General features: G+C 56.0%; 12 protein-coding genes across 12 annotated transcripts in view; 7 read left to right on the top strand and 5 right to left on the bottom strand.

Annotated features, from left to right (window-relative positions):
• Positions 1–290, top strand: part of M421DRAFT_338260 (uncharacterized protein) — a 4,161-nt gene extending 3,871 nt beyond the window's left edge. Inside the window, exon 7 of the mRNA XM_033589440.1 lies at positions 49–290. Within this exon, the coding sequence (XP_033443112.1) occupies positions 49–243 (195 nt within the window). The 3' untranslated portion in view covers positions 244–290. The remainder of the gene's footprint in view (positions 1–48) is intronic.
• A 2,455-nt stretch (positions 291–2,745) lies between these two features.
• Positions 2,746–5,633, top strand: M421DRAFT_426481 (cysteine proteinase; the record flags this gene model as incomplete). The annotated part of the gene is made up of 1 exon (XM_033594404.1): positions 2,746–5,633. Exon 1 carries the CDS (start codon positions 3,240–3,242, stop codon positions 5,631–5,633), a length of 2,394 nt encoding a protein of 797 aa, XP_033443113.1. The 5' UTR covers positions 2,746–3,239.
• Positions 5,634–6,579: 946 nt separating this feature from the next.
• M421DRAFT_10212 (FMN-linked oxidoreductase) lies at positions 6,580–7,926 on the top strand (the record flags this gene model as incomplete). The annotated part of the gene is made up of 1 exon (XM_033586728.1): positions 6,580–7,926. One exon carries the CDS (start codon positions 6,580–6,582, stop codon positions 7,924–7,926), a length of 1,347 nt encoding a protein of 448 aa, XP_033443114.1.
• Positions 7,927–10,028: 2,102 nt separating this feature from the next.
• Positions 10,029–11,536, bottom strand: M421DRAFT_426482 (uncharacterized protein). The gene is made up of 2 exons (XM_033594405.1): positions 11,479–11,536; positions 10,029–11,402 (listed from the first exon to the last, which is right to left on the bottom strand). The coding sequence occupies exon 2, from the start codon at positions 11,122–11,124 to the stop codon at positions 10,381–10,383; it is 744 nt and encodes a 247-aa protein (XP_033443115.1). The 5' UTR covers positions 11,125–11,402; positions 11,479–11,536; the 3' UTR covers positions 10,029–10,380.
• Positions 11,111–12,046, bottom strand: M421DRAFT_426485 (uncharacterized protein). The gene is made up of 2 exons (XM_033594406.1): positions 11,639–12,046; positions 11,111–11,567 (listed from the first exon to the last, which is right to left on the bottom strand). The coding sequence occupies exons 1-2, from the start codon at positions 11,721–11,723 to the stop codon at positions 11,389–11,391; spliced, it is 264 nt and encodes an 87-aa protein (XP_033443116.1). The 5' UTR covers positions 11,724–12,046; the 3' UTR covers positions 11,111–11,388.
• Positions 11,721–11,912, bottom strand: M421DRAFT_10898 (uncharacterized protein; the record flags this gene model as incomplete). The annotated part of the gene is made up of 1 exon (XM_033587175.1): positions 11,721–11,912. A coding segment is annotated over one exon (192 nt), but the record flags the coding sequence as incomplete, so codon positions are not given.
• Positions 12,047–12,127: 81 nt separating the features above from the next.
• On the bottom strand, positions 12,128–14,067 carry M421DRAFT_426486 (CRAL/TRIO domain-containing protein). Its single transcript, XM_033594407.1, has one exon. It carries the CDS (start codon positions 13,740–13,742, stop codon positions 12,387–12,389), a length of 1,356 nt encoding a protein of 451 aa, XP_033443118.1. The 5' UTR covers positions 13,743–14,067; the 3' UTR covers positions 12,128–12,386.
• Positions 14,023–16,246, top strand: M421DRAFT_76985 (DNA polymerase alpha 70 kDa subunit; the record flags this gene model as incomplete). The annotated part of the gene is made up of 2 exons (XM_033597280.1): positions 14,023–15,876; positions 16,070–16,246. The coding sequence occupies 2 exons, from the start codon at positions 14,023–14,025 to the stop codon at positions 16,244–16,246; spliced, it is 2,031 nt and encodes a 676-aa protein (XP_033443119.1).
• Positions 16,247–16,352: 106 nt separating this feature from the next.
• Positions 16,353–17,095, bottom strand: M421DRAFT_338361 (uncharacterized protein). The gene has a single exon (XM_033589441.1). It carries the CDS (start codon positions 16,851–16,853, stop codon positions 16,458–16,460), a length of 396 nt encoding a protein of 131 aa, XP_033443120.1. The 5' UTR covers positions 16,854–17,095; the 3' UTR covers positions 16,353–16,457.
• M421DRAFT_426487 (uncharacterized protein) lies at positions 16,924–18,665 on the top strand. The gene is made up of 2 exons (XM_033594408.1): positions 16,924–17,863; positions 17,924–18,665. Exons 1-2 carry the CDS (start codon positions 17,338–17,340, stop codon positions 18,475–18,477), a joined length of 1,080 nt encoding a protein of 359 aa, XP_033443121.1. The 5' UTR covers positions 16,924–17,337; the 3' UTR covers positions 18,478–18,665.
• Positions 18,666–19,446: 781 nt separating this feature from the next.
• On the top strand, positions 19,447–20,291 carry M421DRAFT_426488 (uncharacterized protein). Its single transcript, XM_033594409.1, has 2 exons — positions 19,447–19,666; positions 19,717–20,291. The coding sequence occupies exons 1-2, from the start codon at positions 19,475–19,477 to the stop codon at positions 20,071–20,073; spliced, it is 549 nt and encodes a 182-aa protein (XP_033443122.1). The 5' UTR covers positions 19,447–19,474; the 3' UTR covers positions 20,074–20,291.
• A 173-nt stretch (positions 20,292–20,464) lies between these two features.
• M421DRAFT_426489 (uncharacterized protein) lies at positions 20,465–21,520 on the top strand. Its single transcript, XM_033594410.1, has 2 exons — positions 20,465–20,810; positions 20,894–21,520. Exons 1-2 carry the CDS (start codon positions 20,537–20,539, stop codon positions 21,121–21,123), a joined length of 504 nt encoding a protein of 167 aa, XP_033443123.1. The 5' UTR covers positions 20,465–20,536; the 3' UTR covers positions 21,124–21,520.
• Positions 21,521–22,435: the final 915 nt, after the last annotated feature.

Below are 22,435 nucleotides of genomic sequence, written 5' to 3' on the forward strand. Positions count from 1 at the left end.
GTGCAAGTGATGGAGACGAGCTTGAGGGTGCTTGGCAAGGAGCATCCTGACACGCTGACCAGCATGAACAATCTCGCCTTTACTTTGAAATCCCAAAGCCGAAACCAAGAGGCCCTCGCTCTACTAGAAAAATGCTTTCAGCTGTGCAAAAGTATCCATGGCGAACAATATCCACACACAGAATTGGTACATGCTACATTAGGTAAATGGCGGGCAGAGAATAATAGCAAGGTAGATCTGTAATGTCGTCTTAGTCTGTAGTATACAAAGTAGAATGGTGTAAATCAGGTGAATTAAGCATGAACATAACATGTGACTGTCTAATAGTAGTGGGCTCCACAACACGTTATAGAGACAGCCGGTCCGCTCACACAGAAAGGACCGATTGTGCGCTTTGGACTAGGCGCTCGAGTCATGTTCAGGCTTGGCTAGCTCAGCGTAAGTCATGCGTCCTGTGCAGCGGCTATACATTACAGCTAAGCTGCTTTGAGCCGGGTGCTCGGATCGTCCTCATCTGTCTATTCTAGCAGGCGAAATTGAAATCAGCACAGAAGCGCCCTTACGTCTTGAATAGAAGCACAAATCTCGGGATAGGACAATTATATGTTGAGCTATAAGCTGGCAGGTTCCTACAAGGATTAAAGAACTTCTAACGGACTTATTGCCAACCAAAGTGTAGTGGTTATTCTCTGCTCTAAGCAAGCCATTGTATTGCACTGTAACGTACCTGACGGGTGAGTCGCCCATATGGGTGAGTCGCCCACTCTGCCAAGACCCCACCAAAACTCAACCCTCTCACACAATGCCACAACAACAACGCGAATCAGGACCTTTAAAGGAAGCTAGAATACAGCTTGCGCTTCAGGCTATCAAAAAAGACGCGACACTCTCCCTGCGACGCGCTGCAGCCCTCTATAACGCGCCATACAGAACACTACGCGATCGACACGCTGGACGACCTGCACAAGCAGATTATATGCCTAAATCAAGGAACCTAGACAAGAACAAGGAGGAGGTGATTGTTCAGCATATACTTGACCTAGACGCGAGAGGGTTTGCACCGCGGCTAGCTGCAGTGGCTGATATGGCCAATTCTTTGCGCAAAGAGCGTAATCTGGGCCATGTTGGCATAAAATGGCCCAACACGTTTGTCAAGCGCCGCCCTGAGCTCCAAGTGAGGTTCAATCGCAAGTAGGACTACAAGCGAGCCCTCTGTGAGGATCTAGAGATTATAAAAGGCTGGTTCCGCCTTGTAGAGAATACTAAAGCCAAGTATGGCATCCAGGACCAAGACATGTACAACTTCAATAAGACTAGGTTCATGATAGGCCAGATATTGACAGGAGCAGTTGTTACGGGCTCAGAGCGTCGAGGGCAGCCAAAGGCAGTCCAGCAGGGCAATCGGGAGTGGACAATAGCTATCCAGGGCGTAAATAGTACAGGATAGGCCATTCCACCCTTCATCATCTTTCAAGGCCGCAACCACCTCTCTGCCTAGTACAAAGAGGATACAATACCCTATAACTAGGTTATTGCAGTCTCTAAGAACAGCTAGACCACAAACGAGCTTGGATTCCAGTGGCTACAGGACTTTAAAGCCTATACAGGGAGGCGTGCTGTAGGAGGGTACTAACTGCTAATTATTGATAGCTATAAGAGCCATAACTCCCTCCAATTCCAACAATACTGCAAGGAGAGGAAGATTATCACACTCTGTATGCCTCTACACTCATCACACCTCCTACAGCTACTTGATGTGGGTTGTTTTGCGCTGTTAAAGAAGGCGTATGGGCGCCAAGCCAAAGATCTCATGTGCAACCAGATCACCCATATCTTAAAACTTGAGTTCCTGCCATGCTTTAAACGTGCGTACAATGCAGCAATAACCCCAAGTAATACCCAGGGAGGGTTCAGAGGCGCTGGATTGGTTCTATTTGACCCAGAACGGGTTATAATAGGCCTTGACGTTTAACTGCGCACCCCATCACCACTTCCTGTCTCCAATGAGCCCTAGCAGTCCTGTACACCCCAGAACACGCTAGAATTTAGGTCTCAATCGAAGCTAGTTCAAGAGAAGATTTAAAAGCATACAGATAGCTCGCCTTCCTCTATTGTAAATGCGCTGGAAAAGCTCTCAAAAGGCGCTGAGATGATGGCGCATTCGCTAGTGTTAGTGCGCAAGCAGGTTTCTGAGCTTCAAGATGCCAACAAGGCTGCAACACGACGTAAATTACATAAAAGAAAGCGTTTACAGCAGGAGGGGACTCTAACAGTTAAAGAGGGGGTATAGTTAACTACTCTAGAGGAGTTTGCAGCGTGTGGTAATAGTAAACGTGCGAAGAAGACAGTGCACACTAATAAAGGTCAACAGACTGTAAGACGCTGTAAACAGTGCTAGGAGACAGGGCACAACTCGCGCACATGTTAAAAGAGATCATAGATAGCTCTTCTATACTGTAACACATTAAATTACCATTTGCAGGCCCATAATGGGGTGTTGCGGGCCAAAATAGAGTAGAGTTTTGGTGGGGTCTTGGCAGAGTGGGCGACTCACCCATATGGGCGACTCACCCGTCAAGTACGTTAAGCATAGCATATTCCTAAGAAGCTATTAGGTAGAACTAGATTGTACGACAAGAAGTTGCTATTCCAAGAATATCTGTTCCCTAATCTAACTGTAAATTTTGTTGTGCAGAGCAGTAGCTGTGGCGTCTCGCTACGCAGGGTGTCTCGCCACGCAGGGAGGGACGTTAAAGGGAGCGTTTCGTCCCCCTCCGCTCCGAGACTTTTTTGTGGGGAGCGGGCCCTCACGACGACCAGCTTTGCGCCCAATATTCACGTCGCCCGCCGCCCGCCGCCCACCGCCGCCCGTTTTGTCTTGCACACTTCGGAGCCCCCTTTTTCAATGCTGCAGGCAGACACATCGCCCTCGTGTTTGCTGTGTCTCATGCGCTGGCCCGAGGGTTGAGCGCCGCACTCTGTCCCATTCCGTGCGCTGTGCCATCTTTCCCTCCCACACACCGCGCGCTTCTCCACCGCGCCCTGCCACCGCGACCACCGCGGTCAGCGACCACCGCGATAGCGACCACTGCGATAGCGACCACTGCCATCAGCCACCACTGCGATCAGCCACCACTGCGATCAGCCACCACTGCGATCAGCCACCACCGATCAGCCACCACCGATCAGCCACCACCGATCAGCCACCACCGCGCGACCGCGACCGCACCCGCGCGAGCATGAGCCACGGCGACTTTCTCTCGTTCGAAGAATTCAACCGCCGCGCGGCCACGCCCCACACGCACACGACGCCCGCCGCCGTCGCCATCGCCGCCGTCGCCGCCGTCTACGCGCTCTTCACCTTCCTCGACTTCCTCGGCTACCCGGTCGGCTTCTGGATCCGCCGCTCGCTGCACGCCATGGCGCGGGAGGTTGTGCGCGCGGCGTCGCCCGCGCCCTCGCTCGACTCGCAGGCCAGCGACGACTCGGCGCACAGCGGCGGCCTCATGGGCAATCTGTTCGGCATGGGCGCGAGCGTCCTGTCCAAGGGCGTGCGCGGCGTCGCCAGCGCCCTGTCGCGCGGCCCCAGCGACGTGCCGCCGGGGCTGGGCAACTACGACAACTCGTGCTACCAGAACAGCGTCATCCAGGGCCTCGCGGCGCTGCCCTCGCTGCGCAGCTACCTCGAGAAGACCACGGCCGAGCACGACTCGCTCACGGCCGACACCACCAACGGCGCCCTGCTGGAGCTGATCAGCCAGCTCAACGACCCCGGCCAGCGCGGCCGCCACTTCTGGGTCCGCGGGACGCTCAAGTCGATGAGCACCTTTACCCAGCAGGACGCGCAGGAGTACTACTCGCGCATCCTCGACGAGCTGGACACGGAGCTCAAGAAGGCCAGCAGCAGCGCGAAAGAGGAAGCGGGCGGGACGGCGGCGACTGGCGAGCAGAGCGGTGCGGCCGCCAAGCAGCCAGCGGCCGCCAAGCAGTCAGCGGCCGCCAAGCAGCCAGCGGCCGCGCCGATGCCGCTCGAGGGCGCCCTGGCGCAGCGCGTCGGCTGCACCAGCTGCGGCTACTCCGAAGGGCTCTCCCTGATCCCGTTCAACTGCATCACCGTCTCGCTCGGCCGCCGCAACGGCTACGACGTGCGCGAGCTGCTCGACGACCACACCGACCTCGAGTACATTGACGGCGTCGAGTGCTCCAAATGCACGCTGCTGAAGCTGAAGCGCACGCTCGTGCCTGTTGTGGAGAAGCAGGGCCGCGACACGCCCTTTGGCGCCCGGCTGCGCCTCGTCCAGGACGCCCTCGACGACGAGGACCTCAAGGACGCCACGCTGATCAAGACGCTCAATATCCCCAAGAAGAACTGGGTCAAGAGCGAAAAGTCGAAGCAAGTCGTCGTCGCCCGCGCCCCAAAGTCGCTCGTCTTGCACGTCAACCGCAGCATCTTCGACGAGACCACCTTTGCGCAGTACAAGAACAACGCCGGCGTGCGCTATCCGTCGACCCTGGACCTGGCGCGGTGGTGTCTTGGCACGGCGCCGAGCAGGACCCACAAACCGGACCTCGATCCCAAGACGGACGCGTGGCCGCGCGACCCCAAGGTGTCGATGCTGAGCGCCGGGGCCGACGCGCCCTCGCCGTTCCAGTACCGCCTCAGAGCGGCCGTGACCCACTTTGGCACCCACGGCAACGGGCACTATGTCTGCTATCGCCCGCACCCCCGGCGTGTCGAGGAAAAGGACGACACCGAGCCCAAGGACGCAGACGAGGGTCGGGCAGCCGCAGATCCAACAGCAGACGCGAAGGAGGATCCAACAGCAGACGCAGAGGAGGATCCAACAGCAGACGCAGAGGAGGATCCAACAGCAGACGCAGAGGAGGATCCAACGGCAGACGCAGAGGAGGATCCAACGGCAGACGCAGAGGAGGATCCAACGGCAGACGCAGAGGAGGATCCAACGGCAGACGCAGAGGAGGATCCAACGGCAGACGCAGAGGAGGATCCAACGGCAGACGCAGAGGAGGATCCAACAGCAGATGCAGATCCAACGGCAGACGAAGCGGACGTAGATTCAACAGCAGACGCAGATCCAACAGCAGACGCACAACCCGATGTCGACAACGACGAGGAACAACAGCAACCCCCCTCGGAGCAATGGTACCGCTTCAGCGACGACACCGTGTACGCCGTCTCCGAGCAAGAAGCACACCAGGGCAACGTCTTCATGCTGTTCTACGAGCGCATCGACGACGCTCCCCCGAAAGCACCCGCAACAGAACCACCAGCTGTCGTCGCTGCAGCACCCCTCCCGGCGGCCGACACATCGCAAGCCGCCAAAGACACACAAGCAGCCATCCGTGTCGCGTTACCAAGCGACGACGACGAGGCCTGCACCCCCCCGGGCACGACGAGCCAGGCTACACCACCACTCCCGTCAGACGAGGCCCGCGCAGCTGTCGAGGACACGCGCGATGCACGTGCCGATGCCAAAGCAGAAGCAGAAACAGCGCCCACGCCCACGCCCACACTCCCTAAACTCTCCCCACACACCATGCGCACAGCGGGCAATGCGTCGACGCGCAACTCCGGCAGTCGCGCGAGTCTGCAGCTCGTCAGCGCCTCGTAGCGCCGTTGCTGTGCGAGATGACCGTGCTTGGCGTTGGGGGTTGATTCAACTTGATGGGCTGCAGGAACATTGCTCAATCTTCTGTCTTCCATTTTCTGTGTTTGCGTTCTGTGAGTAGGAGCGGGGCGGCGTTGGGCGTGTATACTGCATGGCACGGCACGGCACGGCATGGCATTCATATTGTAGTATTCAAAAGCATGGTGACGCGCAGAGTGTGTTTCGTTGGCCGACGTCACCGAATGAGTGTCAACACCGTCAAACGTCCCATCCGTGAAATTCCCCATCTTGTCGACGACGTGATGTCGGGGTTCGCAAGGCTGATGTTGATGTTAGCGGCTTGGCCTTTGTCCGTGCCGCGCGCTCCTTCCGCCTTGGGTACTTTGTACAGCACAGCCCAGCCCTGTTCCTGCAGCTGCTTACTTTGACCACACTCGCTCTGCTCTCTTCGTCTCTATTTCCGCGTCAGGCACGCATCCGTGTCCCGTGACGCCTCAACTCAGGCCTTGGAAACGACGCTACATCACGGCCAGTGACCGGCGGGAAGCATCCAGCCTTGCAACGGCCGACGTCGATGCCGGCTGCGCGTGCAATCTCGCCGAGATCAACGGGTCGCCGAGCGCGGTCGAGACTCGGCTGGCGACTGGCGTCGGGCGGTGAAGACCCTTCAAATGGTAATGTGCGGGCTGAGATGACGTCGTCTTGGGTTTTAGTCTGCGACATGGAAATGTCCACACCCGTCTAGTCTGTACCATGCCCACGCTCGTCGAAGCTTCGGCCGCTGTTGTTGATTTGTAAGGTGCAATTGTGCAAGACTGTTGTAGACGATTTCTAGTGTCATTGCTTTTCTCATTTATAGTCCTCTCGCTCAATTTGTAGACTCCAGATACCCCATAGACTACTTCCACTTCACGACAACCTCACGAGCATTTTCCACATCACCATCATCATGGCATCCTCACCTAGATACGAGTCCGACTCCACGGATGCGTCTCCCCTGGGCCAGCCGCTCAAGTTCGAGTTCTCCGGGCGCACGGCGCCTAACCGCTTCCTCAAGGGAGCCATGACGGAGCGCATCTCCAGCTGGGATCCCGAGAACCTCGAGGCGCGCGGCGTGCCGTCCAAGAACCTCGTCAACCTCTACAGGAGGTGGGGCGAGGGTGGCATCGGCCTCATCCTCTCCGGCAACATCATGATCGAGTACGACCACCTCGAGGCCGCGGGCAACCCCATCATCCCCCGCGAGTCCGGGTTCTCCGGCGAGCGCTTCGACGCGTTCAAGGAGATGGCGACCGAGGCCAAGAAGCACGGCTCGCTGTTTGTCGGCCAGGTATCCCACCCCGGCCGCCAGGTCGAGTCGCGCATCCAGAAGAACCCCGTGTCCGCCAGCGACGTGCAGCTCGAGGGCAACATCATGGGCATGACGTTTGAGAAGCCGCACGCCGCGACTGATGACGACATCGCCCGCATCACCGAGGGCTTCGCGCACGCAGCCGAGTACCTCGAGAAGGCCGGCTTCGACGGCATCGAGCTCCACGCCGCCCACGGCTACCTCCTCGCGCAGTTCCTCTCCCCCACGACAAACCAGCGCACCGACAAGTACGGCGGCTCGCTCGAGAACCGCGCCCGCCTCATCGTCGAGATTACAGACGCGATCCGCGCCCGCGTCTCACCCAGCTTCGTCGTAGGCATCAAGCTCAACTCCGTCGAATTCCAGGACAAAGGTTTCAACCCCGAGGAAGCCGCGCAGCTGTGCCGCATCCTCGAGTCCCACGCATTCGACTTCGTCGAGCTGTCGGGCGGAACATACGAAAAACTTGCGTTCGGGCACCAGCGCGAGTCGACCAAGAAGCGCGAGGGTTTCTTCCTCGAGTTCGCAGAGGCCATTGCGCCCGCGCTCAGCAAGACGCGGACCTACATCACCGGCGGCTTCAAGACGGTCGGCGCAATGGTGCAGGCGCTGAGCGTCGTCGACGGCGTTGGGCTCGCGCGTCCGCTGGCACAGGAACCCCGGCTCTGCGCCGATATGCTGGCTGGCCGCGTGTCGGGCGCGATTAAGCAGAGCCTCGACGAGGAGAACTTTGGCTTGACCAATGTCGCGGCGGGCACGCAGATGCGCCAGGTTGGCAAGGATCAGACGCCGCTTGATCTGAGTCGCAAGGAGAACGTCGACGCCTTCATGAAGGATATGGGTGCCTGGGGCGCGAAGATGGCGGGTGATGGCGAGATGCGGAACTATGGCTATGTCGATATTGAGAGCGCGCAGGCCGTGCCGTATGGGACTGCATCGGTGTAGGCTGGGCAACGAAAGAAAAGAAACCGTAGAGCTAGATCGCGCGCAATACAATCTAATCAGATGACACCTTCTCCCTGTGCTGCTGCTGCAGAGTGGTCCTGCTGTGCTGTGCTGTGCTGTGCTGTGCTGTGCTGTAGGTGTCGTCGTGCCGGTGCTTATCATCAACGCTCCGCGATGCGCGCAAAAGAACTCCCGTCTTGGACGTCAAGTACCCCGTCAGCACTGGAGATACATTACGCACGCAGCGCACGCGCGCGACGGCAAAAAAAAGCGCCAGAATAAGAACAGGATAGGAACAAGGTCAAAAACAAAAATACCCAACAACATCCAGTCAAGTGTGTGATGCACGCGCACGAGCAAAAAAAAGATATGTTGGATGACCTAACCAGGGGTCGCTGATATGCTGTTAGGACTCGAACGTGCGCTATCTCTGGTAGAATTGTACTTACAACCTGGAATCTCTTGATTACTTATGTATCGTAGTCAAGCGCCTTGCCATTGGGCCATTAGGCCAGTTTTCACTGATTTGATGAGCATGTGTTCGACTTTGTAGTATATATCCTGATTATAAATATGATGTGGCGCGACAGGGGTGGGATTGGATAATTTTTTAGGTCGGCGGGCGGACCTGCTGGGCTCTGGTAAGCTCGGCCATAAGCTGGGTAAGGTGCTTTCCAGCCACCCGTACTTTCCAGCCACCCAACCACTTCGTGTCACCATTAATCAACGTCTTTTTTTCCCACCACCACGTGCTCAAAATAGATGCCTATGAGACTGCTATACAATTTGCTATTGCTGATCTTATTTCTAGCGTTGAAAAAAGCCAGCGCGCAGCATGTAAGAAGTGGGGTGTTCCCTGATTGTCGCTCCAAGAGCGCCTTAATAGCAGCAAACCTGACGCAATAGCTCACTCCCACCAACAGCAATTGACTCCAGAGCAAGAGGAATTTCTTATACAGTAGATTCTGGATGAGGACTCACGCGCACAGCCTCTATCTCACCCTCGTGTGCGTGAGATGGCTACCCAAATCCTCCGTTTGAATAGCGACACCCACCTACTTGGCAGGTAATAGATACCTTAGTTTCTTGCACGCAATCCACGTGTTGCCTCTATAGTAGGGAGGGAGATTAAGAGCGCGCGTACTACTGCTGCCAATTACAGCACTATAAACAAGTGGCTGGAGCTATTTGAGCGCACCTGAAAGATGCTGGGTATACCCTATGAGAACGTGTGGAATTTTGATGAGACTGGCGTTGCACTTAGTGTATGTACCAACCAGCAGGTTATTGCAGATGCGAGGAAGAAGAAGGCTTACAATAAATCTCTAGAATCGCATGAGTGGGTAAGCGTACTGGAGTGTGTGAGCGCAGTGGGTAAGAAGCTATAGTGCGTTGTCATCTTCAAAGGCGTACACCTCTAATTAACGTGGTTTCCCTTAGTTAACACACCTAACTAGCTATACACAACCTTAATAAATAGCTAGAAACCAAATGCTATTAAACTTGAGTGGTTAAGGTGTATTTTTATACCAAATACTTCACCATCAGGCAGTGGCCACCAGCTGCTTATTCTTGATGGCCATAGCTCCCATACACCTATCGACTTTATGTAGGAGTGCAAGGAGAATAAGATACACCTTCTCTACCTCCCTGCGCACGCGTTGCACCTTCTTCAGCCTCTAGATCTTGCTCTATTCTCCGTGGTAAAGTCAAGCTATTAGGATGCGATTAGAGCGCTCTCCGCGCTAGATGACGCAGCCCCTGTCAAGAAAGAGCGCTTTGTAACCTCATATAACTTAGCACAAGAGGAAGGGCTCTCAGAGAGAGTAATAAGAGCTGGCTGGAAGGCTGCTGGCCTTGTTCCGTTCAACAAAAAGCTAGTACTCAACTCATCTCAGATCACTGGGCGCCCAAGTACACCACCACCAGCAGATCAAGGCAGAGCTCTTCTTAAGGCAGTACTTGCTACACCAAAGAGCTCTCAGCAGCTAAAGCGCGCGCAGCAGGCGCTGCTAGGATCAGAGAACCTCTCGCGAAGCACCCAGGAGGTTCTCACCAAAGCAGCTAAGGCAATTGCTATCACCAACGCTAGAGCTGCTGGGCTAGAGGCTGAGAATCAACGACTTAAATATCAACTAGATAGTACTAAGCAATCAAGGCTGCGATGGCTCTGGCTGCTGCTCAAGAGGCAGAAAACGCTGCCAAAAACCCAGAAAAAGAAGCTGAGAAAGCAGCTAAGGAAGCAGCAGCCTGCACTCTTGATTCCATGTGTACAGTATACCAATTATAAGCGTTGTGGTTAAGTTATCGCGATTCAAAGTGAGGTAGTTACATTTGGTTGGGTGGCCGGAAAGTATAAGCTGGGTAAGGTGCTTTCCGGCCACCCGTACTTTCCGGCCACCCCGCCCAAAGCAGCCACACAGTATAGAGTCGTGATTTTCTTAACAACAACGATTATATTTGCCACTGTGTACACCTGGAATTGAGAGTACGAGCTACTGCAGCAGCTGCAGCCTTTTCTGCTTCTTTTCCTGCTGAAGTGCTTGCCTGTTGAGCCTGTAGAGCTGCTGCTCGGTCGATAGCAGCCTGTGTACTCTCAACGTTGCTGAATCGCTCATTTGGATCAAGTTGGACGCGCTTTCTCGTACGAGTAATCTTAAAGTGATTTAGTTGATATTTGAGTTGTTGATTCTCAGCCTTGAGCTGGGCAGCTCTGGTATTTGCCTCCGCAATAGCCTTGCCTGCCTTGCCAAGCACTATCCGGGTGCTTCGTGAGAGAGACCCTGATAACAGCAGCTGCTGCTGGGCCTTGTATAGAGCTTGTGAGCTCTGAGGGGTGTTGAAGACTTGTTCAGATGTAGTCAAGGCCTGACTAGCTGCTAGTGGAGTGACTGGCCGGCCAGTTACTTGGGATGAGAGCAGTACTAGATTTGGGTTGAATGGGCAAAGGCCAGCAGCGCGCCAGCCTGCTCTTATAACTCGCTCTGATAGAGCTTCTTCTCTTGCCTTGTTACATGATACAACAAAGCGCTCCCTCTTGATAGGTGCTGCGTCATCAAGGACAGAGAGAGCTCGGATCTCATTGCGATAGCGTGTTTTAAGAACAGAGAAAGGAGCAAGATCTAGAGGCTGCAGCAGGTGTGATGCAGGAGCTGGGAGATACAGGAGGTGTATCTTGTCAAGCTTGCAGAGCCACATAAATTCGATAGGTGTACGACAGCCATGGCCATCAAGAGGGAGCAGTCGATAGCCACCAGAGGATGGTGAAGTATTTGGTATAAAAATACGCTGTAACCATTGACAGCCGATTGAGTTGGACGTCCAGCCATTCGCTGACGTGGTATAGAGCCAATCTGGTGTGCCTTGGGTTGGGAACCAAGTAGATTGTAGATGCTTGCCTTTGAAGATGACCAGGCATTGAAGCTTGATGCCGGTGGCTGAGATTGTTTCCAAAAGTGATACCTACTCGCGATCCTCTGGAGACTTCATGTAAGCCTTCATATAAGCCTTCTTCTTTATAGAGCTTGCGAGCACCTGGGCATTAGTACCTACCCCTAGTGCAACTCCAGTCTCGTCCACATTCCACATATCTTCATACTGTATCCCTAGCTCCATTCTTGTCCGCTCAAACAGCTCAAGGCCTTGATAGTATCGTAGTTAGCTGCTGTAGTCCTTGCGCTCTCAATTGGTCGGCCAACGACAGATGCAACACGTGGGTTGCGGGCGATGAAACGGGGTATCCATAGTTGCCCGAGAGGCTCGTCGTCGCCGTTCATGTGTAGGATGCGCGCTGCCATCTCTCGTACGCGAGGATGAGATGGAGGTTGTGCGCGTGAGTCCTCTTCAAGTATCCAATCAACTAGAAAGGCCTCTTGTTCTGGAGTTAATCGCTGTTGATTTGAGTGAGCTATCGCGTGTGGTTGTTGACCTGCCCGTCGGCCTTGCAACGTTGATCGCGCAACGCCGTGCCAACGAGCGGCTGCTCGCTCGCTCTTAAAAGCACCAGAATTTAGATCTGCAATAGCATTTTGTATAGCAAGTTCCTTGGGTTCCATATGGAGGGCGTGGTGGTGATAGTATAGTTGGTTAAAGCAGGGTGACGCGTTGTGGTGGTGGGGTGGCCGGAAAGTACAAGTGGCCGGAAAGTATATGGCCGGAAAGTATATGGCCGAGCTTATTTGGAGAGTAATACCTCCACCTCCGCATTCGCATTCGCCACCGCATTCGCATTCGCCGCCGCATTCGCATTCGCCGCCGCATTCTGGAGTATCCGCGCAGAGACGTTCCTGTTGTCAATTCACGCGTCGGGGTGTGGAGCTGTGCACGAGGGAGTGCGTAGACTACTTCATTTCTTTCTTTCTTTCTCGGGCAGTCTTCAGCCTGCGGGCAAGGATTCATATATCTTACATCCATGTCTATCTATGATGCAATCGCTTAGTATTCAAATGCCATGTAAGGAATCAGACTGCAGGTTGAACGGCAGGCGTGGGAGCCTCGGCGTCCTTGACTTGCAGCTTCGCGACGTCGGCGGCTAGTGCTGCGTCGCCGCTTGCGCTGGGTGCGTGCACCGGCGGCGGAACGGCTGCTGAGTCGCTGAGCGGCGCGGTTTCGTCGACGGCAGCGGTCGCTGTGGTGGTTGGCTGCGGCGCGGCAGCTGCACCGACGCTCTGCTCCGAGCCAACGGCGGCAGCTGCACCGACGCTCTGCTCCCCATCAACAGCAGCAGCTGTGCCGGTCGGCTGCGGCGCCTTGACTGCCTCACTCTGCTCCTCAGCAACAGCAGAGGTGGCTGCACCGACAGCAGGGGTGGCTGCACCAACAGCAGGGGTGGCTGCACCAACAGCAGAGGTGGCTGCACCAACAGCAGAGGTGGCTGCACCAACAGCAGGGGTGGCTGCACCAACACTCTGCTCGTCGCCGCCCCAGAGGTACACCTCGCTCTCGCCTACTAGCTTGCCGGCCTGCTCCCAACGCCCGACCCTCCTCGCGCGGCGGTCGGCGGCCAGCTTCTCCAGCGCAGGCCAGTAGACGTCGTGGTCGTACTTGAAGTCGACGGCGCCGCCTGAGGCGGCCATGAGCTGCTCGGCCGGGACGTGGTCGGTGAGGGGCTCGTTGTACTTGATCTTCTCCTTGGTGACCGGGTCGATGAAGGGGTTGATGGCCTTGAGGAATATGGAGACGTACCACGGCAGGTGGGTCAGCAGGGCGCGGCCGAGGCGCTCCGGGTAGTGGTTCTGCAGGATGTCGAGGACCTGCTTCGCGATGCCGAGCCCCGGCGTGCCGCCCGAGGAGGTGTTGCGGAAGTCGATCAGCAGCGCGAGGCTCTCCTGGCCCGGCGGGTGCAGGTCAATGGTGCGCTCCAGCATGTAGACCAGGTGCTCGACCTGTCGCGGCCCGGGCTTGGTGTTCTGGTTCTGCGGCAGCAGGTACAGGCACGGCCGCCCGGCCTTGTCGAACCCGAGCTGGACCTGCTTGCCCTTTTCGTTCTCGGGCGAAATGTACGCGGCGGAGAGCTTCTCGGTGCCAAACTCGCGCCGCCAGACTGCCGTTGCGCCGAGACGCGTCGCGGCTTGTGTGGGGTTCCACTTTGTCGCGCGCAGGTACCGCAGCAGACACTCGCGGGTCAGCCACATGCGCTCGCCATCGTCGAGGGGCGTCAGCTCGGCGCCCTTTGCCGCCGTGACGGGCAGCGACTCCCAGGCCCGCACTGCGCCGAGGAGCTCGTCGTACTTGGTCTGCTGTTCGGCGGTGAGCGCTGCTGGCGGTGCGGGCGTGCTGCTCGGCGCCGGCTCGGCGATGGGGCCCATTGTCGTCATGTTGGCGCTGGGTGTGGAGCGCCAAAGTAGTCGGAGTCGTGACACGGTCGGACGGGAGGCAGTCGTGGGAATCGAGCACGGGCGGACTGGTGAGCGCTGAAGCAGTCGTGGGAATCGTCGGCACGTGGGAATTATAGCACGGGAGGATCCACATCGTGTCCGACTGCCCCTGTCCCTGCAGCCGTCCAGCGCTAGCCCCATTGGCACTAGCGCACCACTTTAACCATGCACAACGCGTCGACGCGTCTGGTCGCGTCCTCGACCACACCGACCGCACAACATGGACGACGCGACGACGGAGCTCACCGAGCGCTTCGAGCGCTACTGCAACACCAAAGACGGCGAGCTGCCCTCGGACGTGCTCGCGGAACTGCAGTCGATGCTGCGGCTGTACTCGCTGTCTGCCGAGGCGCTGGACTTCAAATGGCAGGCGTACAGCATCAAGATGGGCGCAGAGGGCGACAGGATGGAGCTGAAGACGGTCCGCGACTTCAAGAAGACGATTCAGGACTCGCTGGAGCGCGAGAGCAGAGGAAAGGCGCAGCAGCGGACCGAGATCAAGAAAGAGCGTCCCACGCCGCGGGCAAAGGGCGGCGACGTGTACGACGTGATCGAGGGCCTGTTGCCAAACACACCGCGCGCGCACGGCAGCGCAGCCAAGCGCAAGAGCAACTTTGACTCACCCGCTGGCAGGCCGAACACGGCGCATCTCGCGAGCTCGCCGGCGGGACTGCGCACTGCAGCCAACGGCGACATCACCTTTGACTTTGCGAGCCGCGCCCACGCAAACGACATCACCGAGCAGTTTATGAGCAGCGACATGGCCCTCCCCGCCCCGCCCTCGGAGCCGCCCGGCGCGCCGCGCATGAAGCTAAAGGCCAACACCGACATGTCCAAGTTCTCGTACCGCACCATGACGATGAAGCTGTCCGAGGCGTCGGAGGTGCTCGACGACCGGATAGACGAGTTCCGCCAGCTGCTGCAGGAGTCGATGGACGTGGACGACAGCGCGTTCGGGAACCCCAGCGTGTCGTCGCCCAACGAGATCATCGCCGTGGGCCGCATAGCCAGCGACGCCAGCGAAGGCAGGCTCAACACGGCCTCGCTCGTCCTCGAAGGCTCGCGTCGGTTCGGCTCCGGCCGCCGCGTGCCGCTGAAAATCGACGCCCTCTCCTCGTACAACTTCTTCCCCGGCCAGATTGTCGCCCTGCGCGGCACAAACGCGAGCGGTGACGTCTTCGTCGTGTCAGAGCGCCTCGCCCTCCCGCTGCTCAACCCGCCCGCCACCAAGCCCGCGGACCTCGACGAGATCCACACGCGCTATCTCGACACGCCAGACGCGGACCCAGACGCGGCCCGGCCGCTGACCATGATGATCGCCGCCGGCCCCTACACGACCGACCAGAACCTCGACTTTGCCCCCCTGCACACCTTCCTCGACAACGCCGCGGCCGCCTACGCCGACACGGTGATCCTGCTCGGCCCCTTCCTCGACGCCGAACACCCGCAGATCCGCTCCGGCGACTTTGACCCCCCGCCCACGGCGACCCCAGACCAGGCGACAATGGCCGATCTGTTCCGGCACCATGTGTCCAGCGCGCTGCAGGACTTTGCGCGCAGAAACGCAACGTGCAACGTCATCCTCGTCCCGAGTCTGAGGGACGCACACCACCACAGCCCCGCCTTCCCGCAGGACAAGTTTGTAAAGCGGGACCTCGGCCTCGGCGGCGCAGGCAAGATGGTGCACTGCGTGACGAATCCCATGACGCTGAGCATGAACGAAATCACCGTCGGCATGTCGAGCGTCGATATGCTGTCCATGCTGCGCCAGGAGGAGATCAGCGGGGGGAAAGCGCGAGGTGTTAACCTCTACGAGCGCGGGGCGCGGAATGTGCTCGAGCAGCGCAGCTTCTTGCCCGTGTTTCCCCCGCTGAGCAGGGAGAAGTGGACTCGCCCTGTGGACGTGGAGATGAAGCCCGTCCAGACCGACGCGCAGGTGGATGCAGACGAAGAACCGAGCCCGTTCCTGCCCCTCGGCACTCCGCTGGATATCTCGTATCTCAAGCTCGGCGAGATGCTCAACGTCCGCCCCGATATTCTCATCTCCCCCAGCGCGCTGCAGGGCACTGTCAAGGTAAGCCAGCCCTGACCCAAACCGTGTCTCGACCATACGCCCATCCGGCCCCGTGCACGTCACGAGACTGGCACGTCACGAGACTGGCACGTCGCGAGACTAACATGTCATGAGACTGGCATGTCGCGAGACTGGCATGTCATGAGACTGGCATGTCGCGAGACTAACATGTCACGAGACTAACACGCACCAGGTCGTCGAATCGGTCGTCCTCATCAACCCGGGCACACTGGCCAAGCGGCGCGCCGCGGGCTCGTACGCGCGCGTCATCGTCCAGCCCGCAAGGGTCACCCAGGAGGAGAGAGAGAGGGGTGTTGCGGTTGCGCATCGTGTCTGGGAGCGGTGCAGGGTTGACATCGTGAGGGTGTAGATGTAGATTGTTGCTTTGAAACAGAGATTGCTGTCTTGGCTTCATTCGCATACGTAGCCAAGATGTCAAAGGTCACACCCAGGGCAGCGTGCTGTGAGGCCGGTGCTGTTCCGTCGGCGCACTGTGGCCTCGAACTCTGGCGGCACGAAACGCAGTCGTCCTTGGAGAGGCGCAGGCAGGATGGGAAGGAAGACTGCGCCATGGCCCTCGCTCAAGCGGGAGAGCGCTGTGAATTGCTACATGCACACACAATCGCATTTGTGGATACAATCGCATTTGTGGATACAATCGCATTTGTGGATACGATTGCGTTGGTCATCGGTGTGAATGCAATAGGGCTGGAGAAACGCAGCTGGAGAAACGCAGCTGGAAGTGCCGCTTGGCGAAATGTCTCCAGAGCGTGAGTAATAGGTAGTAAGCTGACCGAAGCCATGGAAGGCTGGCTTAAGCTGAGCTTCTCATACTGATGCGCTGCTTGCAACACACCGACTCTGCAGCGTACGAGTATGGCATAGTATCGGCCTCGATGAATCTCGAAGCTCACGTTGCAATCTGGAAAGTGGTCGTCTCTCGTGTCGTGAACGAAAATAGCCTGCGATGGACGCATGCGGCTATATTTTCTCGCAAAGACTCTGGACTGAAGGCACGAACTGCTGAAACTTACCTTCGGAGGCAGCCGAGACCTGAGCTGTGTAAAGGTGTGAGAATTGCCGCTTTAGGACTAGCGCTGCGGCTGAGCGAGTCTGACCGCTCGTTGTATGTCAACGCGTGGATGCCTCACACCGCACCGAATCTTGAGCCTCTTCAGCAAGCCTCTGTGTTTGTCGAACGCGGATATCAGCTGGGTCTTACTCTAAAGCAAGGATCAGTGGGATATGGTGGAGTGGCTCTGGGAGCCGCAGAACAGTACCTGATGAAGCGACGTGCAGCTATTGAAGCATGGTTCAGTTTAAAGAGGCGGATCACCATTGATCTCAAATCGTCATTCAAAAGCAACACTTCGACACTTCTCCCCAGCTCCTTACCCAAGCATTGCCCTTGCCATCAATATATATTTGCCTCTGCCACTCCACACCTTCGACCCATCCAAGATGAAGACGACCGCTTCGTTTTTCTTGCTCGCAGTCAGCTTCTTAGCTGCTGCCGCAGCTTCTCCCTCAACTTCTGCGCTTTACACGCTCAGCATACTTGGCCAAGATCCAAAGCTCAACGGTAGCGCAGTCGTCGTCAAGGATGAGTCGGGCGCGAACACGTTCCCCAACCCTCTAGGCATCTTTTCCACTGGCGAGCCCCACCATCCGTACACCTTTACGGTAGCGACCGTATCAGAGAAGGACAACCTGTACGAAGTCAAGAGTACAGTCAGCCAAAAGCACCTCATTCTGAACGGCGACCCCATCGCTCCTCAACTCTTCGAGGTGCCTGTTGGTGGAGACCCGGCCGCTGCTCCCAATAAAACTATTACTCGCACCAAGTTCCTCATCTTGAACGAGTTCGACATGATGGTCCTCAAAAGCGCAGAGGATACAAAGAATTCCAATGGTGAATTTCAAGGACAGGGATCCTGGCGTGCATGCAATAGAAGCACGGCAGATTACCAGTTGTACTGGTTTGATGGTACGACAGATCCCATCGTCTCGGCAGGACTTGACAATTCAACTTGCTAACTGTACATAGGACTCTCCAACCTGACTGCACTTCTCGGCAACTGCGAGGGCGTTCGTCTTGTGCTCGAGAAAGCCAAGCCTAGCGCTTCTTCTAGTGTCGTACCGCCTACAACCCTGTCGACTAGCCGGTCCATCACAGACGTGCCTGCGTCCACCGCGGCCACGAGCGGCAGCATCACCGAGGTGTCCACTGCCACTACAAAGCCTACCACCACCATCCCGGCACCGACGCCCACGGCCGTTGCTCGGGTCACGATTCGCATCTTCAACGACCAAAGCGGTGCTAACGCGGAAGCCACCATTTTCGCTGACGGCTCTTCGCATAGTATTCCAGAGCTCTTCCGCGGTACTGCGATCGACATCACGGGTAGCATTGTGGGTACATCCGCACAGCTCGTCGGGTTCTCGGACAGCACGCGGTGCTCGCTGGTGAACCTCAATGTCCGGGACTGGGTCGTTGAGCTCGACGGGCGCGCGAAGAACTTTGCTGATCTTGACCATGATCATTCAAAGGCGGCCCCGGTATGGCTCGGTGGATTCACGTTCCAGTGTCGTCGGGCTTGATTGCGGTGATGCTAGTTGGGATTGTGGCGGATTCCTGGCTCCTTGTGTTGAGGGCGCGTTTCCATTCTTTCTTTCTTTGGACTTAGTAAAGCGCGTGATTGAGGCATACAAGCATAGACTATAGACATCGAAAGTGGCAAATTCATTTTCTTCTTGAATTTACCAACAACGCAAATAGCCCAAGACGACACTAATTCCAAATCGCGAGAATTCATAAGTGGATCCATATGTATGCAATCTGAGCTCAGAAGTACTGACGTGCACAACTCATGTCTGCGGAGTAGCTGTGCGCTGTAGCCATAGATGTAGATGAACATGTAGCACTCGAGCAGTGCCACGGCTCAGAACTCCTGAAAGAAGCGCAATGTCCATCCTGCTAATTCAAATCTTTTTCAACCTTTAGTCGCGTCAATCGTCTAGAACGATAAGAAGGAGACCAGAAATACCTCGTTGTGAACGACCTGGTGTGCGCATCAATGGATTACGTGACCGAAGGGTCTCCAGAGGTAATGGGAATAGATCTTTACTGTGATCGCAAAATTACGGATGAACGTGCTGTCTAGAAAAGACTTTAGCCGGTGCCGTGGGTTAATTCTTAGCGCCTTGGATATGTACTGGGTTCTTAGCGATTCTGCTGCGGGTGAGTGATGTTGCTATCTACATGAGGATGAAGATCACCTTGACCTGTGATGCAAAGGTAGTGCGTTAGCAGTCGGCGCCTTTCCCTTGCGAATTAGCACATGATCAGGCGTCGGAACTGTCTCAGACATCTAGAATTAATGTTGGAAAACTCTTTTAAAGCAGAGATCTACTTCTGCATCAAAATAGGCCTATCATACTTTAACCGGCTAGTCTGAGGCTGAGGCATCCTGCGATCTAAACTCCTTGCGGTCAGACCGGCATCCAGATGCTTACATATAAGGTAATGGCCAGCAGTACTTTGGAGGATCTCACTCGAGTTCAATAAGAGCCAACATCTCGCCAAGTGCCCCGTATTATGAAGATCTTATTGTCTCTCAGTCTCGTCGTTCCACCATGGCTCGTCGCAGCATACGCAGTCGACCCTCCCAGCACAGCGGCCCCTGATACCATCGCGGACTGCACTTATTGGCATATAGCTGCAGAGACCGAGACATGCAGCGGCATTACTGAGTACTGGGGTCTCACAGAAGCTCAGTTCGCCACATACGTGCGTCCTTCTCCAGATGTCACAATTTTCATCACCACTGACACCAACAGAACCCTGTTCTGACTGAAAGCTGCGACCTCATCGTTGGTAACTCCTACTGTATCGAGCAGAATTGGGGTCTTCCCGCCCCAACTCCCACCAGCAGCGCAGCTACCAGCACCAGCGCAACCTCAGCCCCAACCACCACTCCCACCCCGCTGACAGATCTTGAGATATGTGAGGCTGAAGCTGGTGGGTATGATAAATACTGCGAACGCTGTCTCTCGCGCTGCGCAACCTCTGCGGTGAAGGACCACTGTTTCTACAGCACGTTTTTCGTCATAAATAGCTATGATAGTGATTGTTGGAAACACGGGGGAAGCGACTGTGCGAATAAGGCAGTGGATATCGTCTGCCCCCAGAAGTAGGAAATGAATATGAGGGACTTGACAGAGTCAATCTCTCATCTGGATACAGTCGATCTGTAACTCAAAGACCCCGCAAGAATCTGCAGTAAGCAAAGACAGGAAGGATCTGTTAGAAGAAAACAGGGCTGCTTGCCTAACTCCTTGGTCCTACTCACCGGATCTTGAGTGTGACGGAACAAATACACGTCAAATTTAACCTCCAGGATCTCGGCTCTCACATGTCCAAATGAGGAAGGTCGGAGCCGCGGGTCCCTCTAGGCAACCAATCGAACCCCAGTCGTCTCAGGAACGAGGGACGGGAAGGAAGCGCTAACGGCCCGTTGGCGACAAAACTCTTGTAAGGCGTACCATTTCTTAAGGGTTAGTTCGTATAGCAGCTTGGAGTCTGACGATGTTTTGCCGGCGATGCTATAAGAACATCCACCCCATCTACTCACCATCCAGAGCCTCAAACTTGTCCAACATGCGTCTATCTCTTCTTGCACTCACCGGCGCCGCCATCGCGGCAGCCAGCGAATACGACCGCCCCGATTTCACAGGCGCGTACTGGGACGTGAGCGTCTCCACACAGACCGGGCGCCCCGGATACACCATCACCGACTTCAGCGCGAGCTTCCACTCGCCCCTCGCCTCGCAGGCGGTGGAGGGGAAGTGCCACTACAGTTTCGTCCCGCAGGGCACAAGTCCGCCGGCCGAGACCAACGAGTGCACTGGTGGCCTGAAGTACGAGTGGAACTGTAAGTCGAACAGTTTTGCAACGTGCCTGCATACTGGCGTATACGGGTTTCCCTGCAGAAACGTGGCACTGACGCGGACTCAGATACCAATGTTACGTTCCTGGAGCACACGGTCGTTCTTGGAAACGAGACTGTGCTGATGTTCGGACTGTCAACTAAGATTGAGACGACGAGGCGGAGTGATGGGATGAGCAGTACGACCACAGGCAGCGGCAAGGTGGGTATCAGCCATTATTGCGGGTATGGAGGGTGCGGGTACGCAAACGGGTGCATATCGTCGGAGTGCAACGCCAAGAAGACAGGCGGAGCGTGAAGCCGAACATCCAAGAGATGCTGGCAATAGAAACGGTACTGCGGAAACATCCCGTCAAGCTGGACGGGCGTGTCGGAAGAAGCGATGATTTGGAGAGATGCCGTGGCAACGGCGTAGGAGACATAACTGTCAGACCTTTAAGTGTTTGCCAATAGGACTTTAGCCAATTACAATTGCAGTCCAGCTACAGTAAATCTGTAACGGTTGAGAGGAGAAGCAGATCACGTGTTGTTGGCGGTGGTCTGGTGTTACTTCCTCATGTTGTTCAGCACCTATTACCTCAGCTGCATCACAAACACGTCATCAAAACAGACCCCGCAGCGAGCCTTGGAGAGCAAAGATACAAGCAGAACAAGAACACAGAACAACACAATACACTCGTTTATATTTGCCCTTGATACCGTAACAAAATCCCTGCTCGCAAGTTTGACCATGACTAAAATGCTCCGCACTCCCTTCGCTCTCAAGGCTCTCTTCAGCAGCTCTTCAAACCGCTCATCTCCAGACTGTAACCTTGCCAGTGCTCTCACCAGTAGCTAGACAACATCTTCACCGGCGGTTGATTTGCTATTGACCCTAGCATCCGCGGTTACCACACTATTTCTCAGAAGTGAAGCCACAGTATGAGCACGTCTCAATGCAAGACCTCTCTCTTGGTGCCAACTTCACCATTCTTTGGTGCGACATCCTTCAACTTGATTCTCTCGTTGTGTTCCACTTTTCCATCCTTCTTTGGGGCTCTGCACGCCAGCTCTCGTGGGAGTCATTGTTGTGCGTTGGACATCAAGCAACGGCATGGTTTCTTCTGCCTTGTCTTCCTCATTTTCCTTCGAACCTGGCGCGCGTAGGTATGCCATTTCGGGCTACCGTCCCTTCACTGGGAGGATTTCTCGACAGTTGCAATCGAGCTTGTCTGCCCAGTATTGGGGTTTGTGAGTGAATTTGCGCATGCCTGGAAGCAGATGGTAAATAGCTCCATCGTTGGTCAGCTAGGTGATGCGAGAGGCATGATTCTCCCTCCCAAGAGTCAGGTATGCCACGAGTGAGAGTGATCTGTACTTACTCTGCCTGAGACCCAATATTGGACTTTGAGCTGCTCGTCTTCACTCAACTTGCCATCCCAATCGTAAAGCTTATCGAGTATGCGTAAACTAATCGAAGGAAGGTTGATCCTGTTGCTCGTTTCAATGTTGACGGCCGTGTAAGTCAGGTTACCGAGCCCCAAAGGTGCTGATAGCTTGGTCGGGCTGTCATCCCTGCTGAGCCATGTGTTCTGACTAATGGTCAACTTTTGTTGCGGCAAACGTAGCCG

This window comes from Didymella exigua (genome assembly GCF_010094145.1).
Source record: "Didymella exigua CBS 183.55 unplaced genomic scaffold M421scaffold_59, whole genome shotgun sequence".
NCBI lineage: Eukaryota > Fungi > Ascomycota > Dothideomycetes > Pleosporales > Didymellaceae > Didymella > Didymella exigua.

Bases quoted from the DNA above. Each gene is read 5' to 3' on its own strand.
- M421DRAFT_426485 (XM_033594406.1), bottom strand. From the start codon at position 11,723: ATGGCAGCGCGCATCCTACACATGAACGGCGACGACGAGCCTCTCGGG. The intron at 11,568-11,638 runs GTGTTGCATCTG...GATACTATCAAG, and splicing joins TTTCATCGCCCGCAACCCAC to GCCTTGAGCTGTTTGAGCGG.
- M421DRAFT_426482 (XM_033594405.1), bottom strand. From the start codon at position 11,124: ATGTGGCTCTGCAAGCTTGACAAGATACACCTCCTGTATCTCCCAGCT.
- M421DRAFT_426489 (XM_033594410.1), top strand. From the start codon at position 20,537: ATGCGTCTATCTCTTCTTGCACTCACCGGCGCCGCCATCGCGGCAGCC. The intron at 20,811-20,893 runs GTAAGTCGAACA...ACGCGGACTCAG, and splicing joins CCTGAAGTACGAGTGGAACT to ATACCAATGTTACGTTCCTG.
- M421DRAFT_426486 (XM_033594407.1), bottom strand. From the start codon at position 13,742: ATGACGACAATGGGCCCCATCGCCGAGCCGGCGCCGAGCAGCACGCCC.
- M421DRAFT_426488 (XM_033594409.1), top strand. From the start codon at position 19,475: ATGAAGATCTTATTGTCTCTCAGTCTCGTCGTTCCACCATGGCTCGTC. The intron at 19,667-19,716 runs GTGCGTCCTTCT...TGACACCAACAG, and splicing joins AAGCTCAGTTCGCCACATAC to AACCCTGTTCTGACTGAAAG.
- M421DRAFT_426487 (XM_033594408.1), top strand. From the start codon at position 17,338: ATGAAGACGACCGCTTCGTTTTTCTTGCTCGCAGTCAGCTTCTTAGCT. The intron at 17,864-17,923 runs GTACGACAGATC...AACTGTACATAG, and splicing joins CCAGTTGTACTGGTTTGATG to GACTCTCCAACCTGACTGCA.
- M421DRAFT_338361 (XM_033589441.1), bottom strand. From the start codon at position 16,853: ATGCGTCCATCGCAGGCTATTTTCGTTCACGACACGAGAGACGACCAC.